This window comes from Pleurodeles waltl, chromosome 8 (genome assembly GCF_031143425.1).
Source record: "Pleurodeles waltl isolate 20211129_DDA chromosome 8, aPleWal1.hap1.20221129, whole genome shotgun sequence".
In the NCBI taxonomy this organism is placed as follows: Eukaryota; Metazoa; Chordata; class Amphibia; order Caudata; family Salamandridae; genus Pleurodeles; species Pleurodeles waltl.
Window position 1 is genome coordinate 518,536,152 of NC_090447.1, and position 12,387 is coordinate 518,548,538.

The window sequence follows — 12,387 nt, forward strand, 5'->3', positions numbered from 1 at the left end:
ACAGGAGATCACAGAACTGCCTGATCTCCACACATGTGAAGCATGCGCCCTAGGCATTTTTAAGCGCAGGAAGCAATACAAAGTGCGCAAGCATTTCGCAGCACTGGCACTTCTCCTTGCCAAGCGTTCACTTACACTCCAGTGACGATCACCGACGGCTCCATCAGTGTCCGTGTGGCACAGGGCGGTGCACAAGTGTGGGGGGCATAGAGGAAGAGGCCCTCTTCTATGAGGAGGTCTGGCATCTCCGCAAACATCCTATCTCGCCTCAGTGGGCTGCCATTCTCAAGCAATTCCTTCAGAGGGTAGGAAATGATGAGCCCTTCCGCCCGTGAGTAATACAAATTACCCCAGAGGTCATTGCCAGCCATACGCGCAGGTATGGAATCCCTATTCACAGGTCTGGACTACTGCGTTTCTTTCTGCCCTCCTTAGAATGTACTGAAGTGAAGAGGGCTTCCTAGGGAACCTTCTTTTTTTTCCCATTCCCATCCCCTATTGGCCATTCCACCCCGTAGTTTCTGTCTAACTACACTTAGGGACACCATTGAGCACAATGTATTTCTCCTTCAACAGTTATGGCCTGCTACCTCCATCTCCTTTGTAGGCCCTACTTCTCCCCTAGTTTAAATTCTTTCTCCCAGTAGACAACATCGCGGCAAGGCACAAGTGGCGCACACACACTAGTCTATACTGAAAAATCCCACACCGGTTTCTTTTTGTTGCACTTTGTATATTACGCACATAGCACTATACGATTTCCTTGGAACAATGTATATTTGAATGGTATGTTCATCAACAATGTTACTGTCGGATGGCCTACTTTGTTGCAAGTGTTGTATGCCATATCAAATCCAAATCCAATAAATACATTTTTTTTTTAAAATAAACTCTATCTGAGCCACTGAGGACGTTGACGAGAAACCAAGCATTGTGGGAGTGGGACTTGTGAGCTGACTTGGCCTTCCGCTAAATGAAGGAGGCCCTGCTGGCAGACTCCACCATGGCTTACTTCAGTCCAAAGCACCAGACAGAGCTGGTGGTTGATGCAAGCCCAGTGGGGCTAGGAGCTGTGCTGTTACAGGTAAAGACCAAAGGGTCCTGGGTCTCAATTGCAAATACCAGCAGACCAGTGTCAGATGTGAAGACCAAGTATGCGCAGATCAAGCACGATCCGTTGGTTATCAGGTGGGCCTGCCACCATTTCCATTCTTATCTCTGTTGGCAATGATTCTGGTCATCACTGACCATAAGCCGTTGGTGGCACTGTTTTCAAGAACATCTTGACATGCTCCGCATTCAGTGGTGTGCAGTGCACCTTTAATCGTACCAATTTGACGTAATGTACTGTCTGAGGGTCAACAAGCTGGCAGATTACTTATCACGACATCCACAAGGAGAGTCTGGACCCGAGAGGGCTGAGGAGGATGAAGGGGCAGAAGAATTTGTAAGGAAGATGGTGCACAACACGTTCCCGAGGGCGTTGTCAATCGCAGAAGTCACTGAACCAACTCTTTCTGATGCAAGTCTGTCAAAGGCCAAAGAAGCACTACTGAGGGAGCAGTGGCACAATTTCTGAATGGATCCAAATTACTGAAAGGGACTGAACAAAGTGTGATAAGCCAGCTCTGGTGAGTGGGAGATGAACTGAGCACCAGCAGTGAAGGCCTGCTACTCAGAGGAAGGAAAATTGCAATACCGCAGAGTCTTCATGTCAGGGTGGTCAATTAGGCTCATCAGGGCCACCAAGGAGTGGTAAAGACTAACGCAAGACTGAGAGACAGGGTGTGGTTTCCCAGCATGGACACCTTGGTGGAGGAGAAGGTGCGGGCTGCCACTCCTGTGCGATCATAAATGGGGACCTGTCTCCAGCACCGTACATTACGGAGGAACCATGTGTGCAGCCATGGTCCCAAGTCAGCATGGACTTTGGAGGATTCACGGCTGGCTGGTTCACAGCAGTAATCATAGACAGCAATACGAAGTACCCGATGGTTGAAACTAAACAGTCCACTGCGTTTCCAAAGCAAAGCCTCTCTTGGAGAAGCTGTTTGCTATGCTGGGGCTCCAGGACGAAGTGAAAAAATACAACGGACCCCCATTCCAGGGGAAAGAATTTAAGGAATATCTGTGTTCAATGAACATCCAACACCAGAAAGTGACCCCTCAGTGACAAAGGCCACCGGGGAGGTGGGACGTTTTATGCGTACACTAAATAGGGTGCTCCGAATAGGTGTAGACAGCAGTGAGGACATGGGAGTTTTGTCTCAACAGGTTCCTATGAGCCTACCAGCAAACCCCCCACAGCACAATAAACTGTGCACCAACTGACCTATTGATGCAAAGAGCCACTAGAGACACTATCACAACTGGGCCTCAATGGCGACCCACAATACTGGATGGACAGGCCAGGAGAGTAGGAGGAATACGAATGACAAGGTCACTCTGGCTTGGCAAGCGACAATCCCTGATCTGTCGGTGGGGGACCTAGTCATAATTTAAGCCAGTCATCCAGGATGGAAGTTATGCACACCTTTTAAGAAATAGGTCTGGAAGATTGTGGGCATTCAAGGGACCATCGTCACTGTACAGGGGGGCAACGTGGCAGCTGCCCGCAGCATGTCCTGATTTAAACGAGTGACATCCCCGGCTGGGGATGTAGAGGAGAACCAGGAAGTGGAAGATAAAGCTGTCACTTCTGATGTGGAGTTCCTGAACACTTCCCTGAAGGCACCCAGGTAGATACCCGCACAGCTATGGGGCCATCAAACCCATCAAAAGGTTGCGCAGGGCAATCCCATACTGTCAACATGGCAGAGCAGGATGGAGAAAGTCGAAGCCAGGGGTATAGTCTTTGACTTAACCCTGCACCATGTCAGAGATTGAGAGATTATATGTGTACCGAGTAGACGGTGGGCGTTTTCAGTTAATAATTGCTGGAAGGGATGTAGAGTGCCAACCGGCCTCTACAATACTATGGTGCATTTCTTACATACTGAGGGCACAGCCTGAGGGCATAAATAAAAGAAGGAGCGACTGCTTGTGGTCACTCCTTGGAATAAGTAAGATACTGTGTATGGCCCATGTTAATGCTTATCAGTGACGACTGCGGCCTGCAATTACCATGCCCCCCCCCCATTTTACACAGAGTATGAGTACCTTTTTTCATACTCAGAGGCAGGTGTCTGCCTGCCTGCCACTATTATCTCCATAAAAACTTAATCTTTGAATTTCCTGTCCCCATTTTTCTTTCTTTCTCCCCACTCCTATTTGTGCAAGAACATCGCTGTATTTTTAGTATAACAAAACTGGGGAATTCAAGTATATCCATGATTTTGTTTCCCTCTCCCCTTACATAACCTCCCTTTCCCTTGTCTCCTACTATCATGGGTTTTTATTCTTTCTTAGTGCCCCTCCCTTTTTAAAAAGAGTGCATCATCACTAAAACCAACCTTAGTTTTATGTCCGGTTTCCAGAAACATCATTTTATGTGATATATGTATATATATATATATGAGTTGTGCTGCCCTGATCTAATAAAGTTGCCTCGATTACAACTGAACAGGCCCAAACGTACACTGACCAGTAAAATAACTGAAACCAGCTAACCTGGAGTATACTTTAACTGTAATTTATTTATGTAATTGTAAGGAAAAGGCACAAAATATACTGCTTCAACATATGTTGGACTTAATCAACTGACACCATACATTAACTGCTGCAAATAATGAAGAAGGAAAAATAAAAGACGGTGGGTGAAGCTACACAAGACACCTTCCACCTTGCACTGATACAGGCATTCATACTACAATATCTGACTAGCTTGAAACTGAAGTTAAATGAGTGATCCCTACCTTCTGAATTGATCTAATTAAAAGCATAGCAAATGAAAAAAGATAGATGGTGAAATGAGAGGAGAAACTCAGAAAGCAGTGTAAAACATAATGAGAAGTAGCTTTATCATCCCACTGAGCTTGTGAAAAAGGCTCAAAGGCTTTAAAAAATAATGAGGACCTCAAGAAAAGGCATTGCCAAAATTAAAGATTTGCCAGTGGAAACCCATGGACATATTCTGAAAAAACCTTACAAGCACTTTGTTACCATATAATAGAAAGTCCTACGGAAGACAGCTATCATTGTCCAAGCTCGTAGGGTGAACAGTCCAAATTACTTCCACACAGTAGGAGAACTCCACTGCAGTATGATAAATGAGACAAGTATTTGTACGAGGAATAAAGGTTCCTGTATTAAAGGACAAAAAAAAAGACATCTGCATGAAATCAAAGCCAATTAAATAAGCCACAAAGGAAGAAATACCACAGAGGCGGATAAACCCTATTTGCCTATCATATAAATAAAGGATAATACAGCATGTCTCCAAGCTGGTAAAAGACGGTAGACGGTAAAAGGATTTTGCATGTATAGAGATCCACAGGTAGACATTAGCATGATACTGTGAAGGATAATGATCCTCTGTGCAGACATAAATGTAACATAGGAAAGGAAAAAGAAGAGCAGCAACCAAAAGAAATAGTGATATTTGAGTATATAAGACTGCTAGAGGGAGGAGATGTGGCCTAACAGTAAGAGCTGCTGACCTTGGAACCAGGTTCGAATCCCTCCTTGCACAACATCCTGTGATTTTTGGCATGTCATTTGATCTCCCTGTAAATAAAAAAATATTGTGGGAAAGTCTAGCTATCATGCAAAATGTTCTAATGCCAAGTTCGCTCTATATAATCTTTAAAAAATAAATAAAGGGACAATCATGAGTTGCATGGTAATGGGAAGGTTGTACCTCCAAAATTATTGTTTCCATGTGCTACCACCCCATCATTACCACATAAATTCTGGGTTAATGACCGCGTATGAGGGAACTGCATGCAGGGTGCAAATTTACTTATGTGTCTAAGCATATGTTGCCATTTACTGGCCTTTAATGTCCCCATTTTTGAACACCTAGTAAGCCCTGGTTAGGTAAAATGTAGAAATATATAACCTAATTTATGCTGGAAAAAGGAGCTTTACAGCGGAAACAGGATCAAATACACAGTGCCTTACTGGTGAGCAATGATCCTAATTTTTAAATGGAATGGTTGTTTATTGATTATCCTATCTGGTGGTACGAGTGTACAATAATTTTGATTAAATCTTTATTCGTTAGGGAATAAAACACAGCAACTCACAATACATTGAAGAAGAATCACCACACATACTTATTCTCATGTCACTGTGCAAATAAGATTGATATACCCACTATTTAGTACAGTCGTCTTCAAACATAATGAATATTATCACATTTGGTGTTGTCAGCCCACTGATTCTCACAGTCACTGACAACCTGTCGAAACCAATCTATATATCCTGTTACACACTGTCCTAGGTTGTGTGCATGGAATGTTTCTGTTTAATTTCTGCACTCATATGACCACACATTCCTATAGATCACATGCCCACTGCACTTAGCTAGGTGTGTATTTCCTCATCCATACCATGGCCAGTAGCAAAGAAGGTAACACAATTTCTTATTCCCTTAATCCCACTTTTCGTGTTATGATGTATAATAGACCATTGTTGCACAATTTGGGGTCTTATGTGTGTCACTACTCTTAACAACAGTTTCAGAGGGCATTTGGATATGTGGGCCTTTTAGTCATCTATCTGATGGGGCATGTTATGGTTCGTCCTTTGCAGCTTCACTGGCATACAGTATGTCCTGTGTAAGCACAGAAACTGTATCAGCTTAAAATATGTAAGATTATCTACTTGCTTAATTAGCATTCTGTAGGATTCTCTGTTTTTATTATTGCACAATGGGCACATCAGTTATAGGTCTTTCTTGTCCTTTGATCATTTTTCTGCCTGTCCTCAACTGTCTCTTCTAGGGTTAAATCATTTGCAATTTCCACAAATTTCACAAACATTCCTAATACTGATCAAGCTAATTTTTACCCACTAACAGATACTAAGAGTGCCCTAGGTGGAAAGTGCCTTCCTCCATGGTGTTCGCTCTAATAGCAGTGATCAGACGAAATGTTACTTACATATGAGAAGCTCTTATGGACTTAAAATTGCAGTTTGTTCAGGGTGCTCATTTGTCAAATGTACATTTCCCTTTTTATCCATCATTTGTGATCGGAGTATGACCAACATCTTGAGGTGTACTTCAGAATATAAACTAAAACTCAACCACCAGTCCATTCTCAGTATCAAAGTTAGCTGCAATGGTGTCATTCTTCACAAGAAAGTGGGACGCCTACAGAAATTAGAGTAAAGACTCCAGTTCAGAGGCTATTGATGACATCCATGTTCAGTGAATTAATTAGCAATGTCCAAAGCTTTCTGAGTTTTGAGGTACTGGATGGAGTGGAAATGGTCGCAGTAACGGTGGTTTGAGTGCAGTGCTTGCCAACTGTCGTGGATGCAGCAGAGAATCTGTGTGTGATCTTAGCAACACTGGCTGACTCGGGACAGACTTAATGTCAGCAGCAAACAAAAAAGATACGATTACATGTGGTTCCAAGGTGCACTTTCTGGCCAGTATTCCCTAAATAACAGTATGATAGTATAAACGATTTGTTCCCATCTGGTCTGCATCTTAACACTTCTATTTCCCTTACCTAGCTAGACATTGAACGACCTTATCCAGTCACCTCATTGCTTGGGAGAATTTGCAGGTTCTTCTAAAAATGGTGAAAGTGGTGTGACATATTGCATACTGACACAGTTAAACTAAATGGGCAATTCAATTTAGTTTGCGGTGGAAAATCCACGTGGTACAAAGTGAAGTTCAGTCTTGCTGTGAATTGTTATTTCTTCTGTTCTTTCTTTTGTTTTCTGTTTAAAATAAGCGTGCTAGTCACTGGCAAGCATGTGCAGAAACAAGGTTAAAGTGACTTTTGCTGCGATGAAGCTGAAGTTGATTTGTATTGACAAAAGAAGCTACAAGAAATTCTGACGAACCGTGGGACAACAACCACGTGTTGAGCCCTAATTTGTCCTGTGGAACAATGTGAAGCATGGTAGAAGGCGTTGGAGAACCAAACATTGGGGGTTTTCAGTTGATAACTCAAAGAGGATAGTAGCACCTGTGCCAGTCGCGCAGTGAGAGCATCCATCCTTTGGGATTTGCGCCAATCACGTAGTGAGCAAAAATGTGTGATGCTGCACACAGATTCCTGCTTGTGATTCAGTGCTTTTGATTCAAGGCATAGAGTAGGTGGCACGCACTACTCACCCCCTGCGCCCGCACTTACCAAGAGTGTGGGTACGGGGTCTGACCAGGCAGAGTCAAAACACGAGTCAACGAGCCACAAGAGTAAGGACGCGCGCAGCAAAACTCCTTTGAAAGCAATCAACGGCACTCGCGTTCAATTTCTGAGCGGAATCTGAAATCAAAGCAGTGGTGTCAAACGTGGGCAACTGTCTGCCGGTCATTGCATCCGGCATTTGCTGATTACATACGTATTGAGGGCACAGTCGTTACAGCCAACCCTGCCTGTGAGCCTACACGTATTCCTACTGACAGTCCGGAATCTTGACAAATGTTACTGTGTGGCGTTCCATTTTATGGTGATATAAGGGGCCACCACATAATCACTACACGTTGTTTTTTATTCAGTCATTGTAACCTAACGTGTCAATAAAGAGTATTCTGTATAGAGCAACTTAGAGAAAGGAAACTACCTAGTTAACAGTATTCATATCATTGATCTATGTATGATAAAGATATACTGAGACTTTGCATCAAGTAAAACATTGACCGCATTGTAGCTTCCAAATGAGCAAATATTCAGCAGATATAAGACAGTTATTTTACTTTTTTCGAAAAAGAATTGAGTCTACATTTGAAGATAAAGTACTTATTCAAGCTGATATTCTATTGCGCACAGTTCAAACCATAAGGTGCTGCAAAGAGAAAGCACAGCTTCTTACCTTCATAAGGTCAAGCAAGACACCACTTATAACTCCTAGATATCTTCTTTCCAGTGACTGGGGATGGTTAACTGCTGGGAACTGCGAAAAGAGTGTGTTAAAGTGTTTATTATATAGAAGGCCACCGCACTATTTGAAAATAAATTGTACAAAATTAGCAGTTGTATTAAACATATATGTCTGAGCCGATTAGTAAATTCTAGGGGTAGGAGCCTCAAAAACTATGTAAATCTACGCTTCCGCATAGGTGCAGATTTACATATTTGTTGAATTCACAAAGGTTCCAGGCACTCTCCTCTGAACCTGGAACAGTTACAGGATTCCAAAGTGCTCCTGGAAAATGATGTGAATTCACAATTACTTGCATGCAAAGACATTTCCGCATACATGACTCTACACAGTGTGCATGTGAAAATATCTTTCGTCAATCAACTGAGGCGTGTTCACTTCCAATTTCGACCTTAGGAAGTTTTTCCTCTGACAGGAGTACATAGAGCACTATTTTCTGGTCGGGGTGGGTCATGAAGAATTTAACGAATACCCACGCACTCACGAGTCTGTGAACAGCCACAAAATTATTATTTTTTCCAGATTATTCTTGGACTCGAAAGCTCTCACAACTCAACCCGCTTCCCCCGCCCGCTGGGGAAGATTTACATATCAGTAATATTACACCATGACATTGTATACAATGCATGTATATCCCCTTCAATGTATACAAACCCTCTTTTTTTAATTACAAAAGTGAATTTACACTGTTAAATCAAGCCATTTTCAATTGAAATGTCACCCTGCACACTGAAAACTGCTTTGTGAGTTGAACTCTAGGTTTATCAGCAAGCATTCATCGATGAGCATTGTGCATGTGGGACAATCTTTTATTTGACAAAAAATATCAAGCATGTAGCGGCAGGTTTCTTAGCAAAAGTGCAAAATGTTTTAGGACAAAAAATGCTTGTTAAATTGAGTGTTGAGCTATGTCAATTTGGGTCTAAGTTTTGAAAATTTACCCTGGAGGTAAGAGACCAGTGCCATAGGAAGCAGCGACTATACCGGTTCTCCAGACTGTGTAATGCACCTGTTGAGACACAGCCCTCCCAACCATAATAGACTACAGGTCATACGATGCATAGTATTTACCATTTATGTGAAATGCAAAGCGGATGTGCATACTTTACTGTCTGGGATCAAAGCACAACACGTTTAAGGGCAGTTGAGTACCATATGGACCATTAAAGACTGCAACGAGGTGGTGCAAACAAGAAAGTTAAAAGGGTGTGCTGAACCATCAACTGAATTCAACAGAATTGCATTGCTCGGAAAGCTTGCCCCAGAAGGGTTTCCACAAATGTGTCAATTTTCGTGTAAAAGGGTGACATTTCATAGTTTGTTTCATAAAATACCAAAAGTATAACTAAAACCATAGAAAACTTTTGAAGCGAAGAGCAAAGATTGTTGACTTCAACTGTAAAACTTCCTTTTGTGGGTCTTAGTTGACCTAATTTCTCATGGGTGTATGTCATGTCATTGTCAATTATATGAAACTATTTAAATTATGACGTGATCTAGACAGTCCACACCTTACCTATAGCCACCATGCTGCCATGCATTAAATTTAGGAAAAGGAATGGGGGTTACGATCTTAAACAAACACCAGCGATGGGAAAGGAGAATTTAGGATACAACAGCCAGGCAAAACTGAAAAGCCTCTGAATGGCCCTAAAAAACATAAGGCACATTATTTATCAAACCTCATGGGCACCACACATTCTAGGTCGTCAATTTCATCATAAGTAGCCTTCTTTAGTACTCTAACTGATTTTGGTGTAGACCACATAACGTTACACAATCTCAATCGTAAAAGAAAAAGATTACTTAATAAAGTACTTTTTCCGATGGGTTGGATAAATTTCTTGCCACACCGGCAATATTTCCAAATAAAACTTGCTGCTACAGTGAAACCGGTCGAATATCCTGAATCAGGATACCAACCTACCAAATTTTTAAGAGAAACTAATACTAGAAGAATCAATTGCCCAGATGCTACTCTTGGTTTGATTTGCCTGGCTGTCTAGCGCACTGACTTAAAAAAAACACGCCAACTAAATGCATCTGTAAACCAATGTTAGTAATAGTGTTGTGTAGAACCCGCAATGTGTGCTAACAAATCATGCATTGAAAAAAGTGCAGCAGCACAATGAAGCAAGAATCAAATCAAATCCAGAGCGACCCCGTTAACCAAAGTCCTGGAAACGTAAATGGAGACACGGCGAGTTATTAAAAAAGCAAGTCAAACAAACATCAATCTAATACAAATGCATTTCTTTGTCTTCTGTCATATGTATGCATTTAACTCAAGACAATAAATCAAATACAGATTTAAGATTTCCTCCTGCAATGGCCTAACAAAAATAATTTTCAAAGCCTGCAGAAATGCAAGATTACAAACCCTGTATCAAATAAGATCACTTTGTGGAAGGTGAGCTAGACAGTTAGCTTTAATGAATAATGTACAGCTGAACATGGGACTCAACAACCGGCCTCGGCTAAGCTGTTGTCCTCTAGCTGATGCAATGAGTTAGCGCAGTGGTTCCCAACCTTTTGACTCCTGAGGACCCCCAGGGAATCACTACTGGAAGCAGGGCACCCTCAAGCAATTTGTATGATTTAATTTTAAACATTGAAACAGTAAATTGCAAAAATTACACAAACAAGTGCACAGCAAACAAATACTCGAAATGGTAAAGCTATAATTATTTTATATTGAAAAGATATGCAAAAATTGAAAAATGTTAAAGGGAAGGGGGGTGCTGCATCTTGGCAACTAACTTTTCAGTGTTTGGTTTTATTTAGGAAAGCTGAATCCTCAGGTCAGATTCTACATTTCCCAAGCGATTTCTGGTTTTATTTTTTAGGTACATAAGATCTAAGATCTTTTTAACATAAATATGTGGTAGGGAAAGGAAGTAAAACCATGAGTGGCTCTCATCTCTTCATAGCCTCTCTGTCACACGTATTTCATTTGTTTTATAGCATCTCTCATACCAGTGTAGGGCGTCAGAGCACTTTACAGTGGACTACAAGGTGTAGGATTCACGTCATCAATTCTGGTAGGCATTTTCTAAGAGTGCTTGGTCTGGAGAAGCACAAACTCAGGATTCAGAACATAACACAGTGGTTAGCTATCCCGACGCCTGGGACATATTGTTTGGGGTCAAGGGCAAAAAGTTTTCATGTTTACTTTGTCCTTGGGACAAGTAGGCCCAACCCCCTGCAGCTCAAACCCTTTATCTGTCAGTTTACAAAGAAGGGAACTGTCTGCAGTTGAGGTAAAAGGTGTGTCCATTTGTTAATGCTGTTCGAACTTGTATTTATAGTTCATTAATGAAAAGCCTTAATTATTCGGGTGAGCGCTGTGAATAAAGGTTTTAAGGTCACACTGCACTACTGGCAGTGATTCCAGTAAAAGAAAAAAAAACAGTGTACACACGTTTGAAATGTTTAACAATATGAGTCTAAGTTTAATGCTCCCAGACTGCTCTCTGATTAGATGAAAATGTTTTCAGAAGCTTGTGCGCAAGAGTTATAATTCTTTGCTTTTAAAATAAAATGTTCAGAAAAAAATGCAAGTAGTACATTTTAGGTGCTATTTCTTTGAAGCATCACTTATATAAATGTGTTGATGCATGCTAGTATTTCCCAAAATATTCCCAATGAAAAACCAGTGTAACCATTTTCAACAAGATTATGGGAAGCAATGAAATAAACAAGCACTGGCAAAGCCAACCGATCCAACATTTTTTGTGAGTCTTTTGGTTTCGTCAATGTGTGTCTTGTTTTGACATGGCTTTTGTGACACTTTATTGTTGTCAGGGCTGCCAGGCCCTCACCATTGTAACAAACACTGGCAAAAAGCAAAAAAGGTTTTTGGTCTCAAAAAGCACACATTGCCAACAGTGGCGTAACAAAGGCCCCACAGCTCCCCTCGAATGGGGCCCCCTCAGCACAGCACCTGCCCTGGGTGTGTCTGAAGGGGGGCTCCATGTTCTTTGCAAGGCCCCCCCTCAGGTTTCATTACGCCACTGACTGCCACAGTAGTTCCTGGCACTGAACAAAACTACTCTGTGTGCTAATATGCTCCTTGTGGAAGAGCAAATGCTCACAGAAAAGTCAGACGAAAGATAGAGAAATTGAAGTTTTATAAAAACAAAGTGTCTTTGTTAACGCCGGACTTAATTATGGACCCTATTCTTAAAGAAAGTAAGTCACAAAAGTGCACCCATGGGATATGTCTTTGAATTAGTGGCTTTCATGAATTCACAAGAGCTTACCAAAGTAGACCAGGAAATCAAACCCCTAGAAAATATTTGTGAACTGTATTTTAGCACCAGAAAATAATCATGTGTAGATTTGCTCATGTGAAAATCTATTGAGCTTACAAGTTCACTTTCC

At 41.7% G+C, this 12,387-nt stretch overlaps 1 protein-coding gene across 9 annotated transcripts in view; it reads right to left on the bottom strand.

Annotated features, from left to right (window-relative positions):
• Window positions 1–12,387, bottom strand: part of CDKL5 (cyclin dependent kinase like 5) — a 1,213,679-nt gene that overhangs the window by 246,000 nt on the left and 955,292 nt on the right. For all 9 annotated transcript variants that reach the window (XM_069204517.1, XM_069204511.1, XM_069204514.1 and 6 more), the window contains exon 11: window positions 7,936–8,016. In XM_069204517.1, the coding sequence (XP_069060618.1) occupies window positions 7,936–8,016 (81 nt within the window). The remainder of the gene's footprint in view (window positions 1–7,935; window positions 8,017–12,387) is intronic.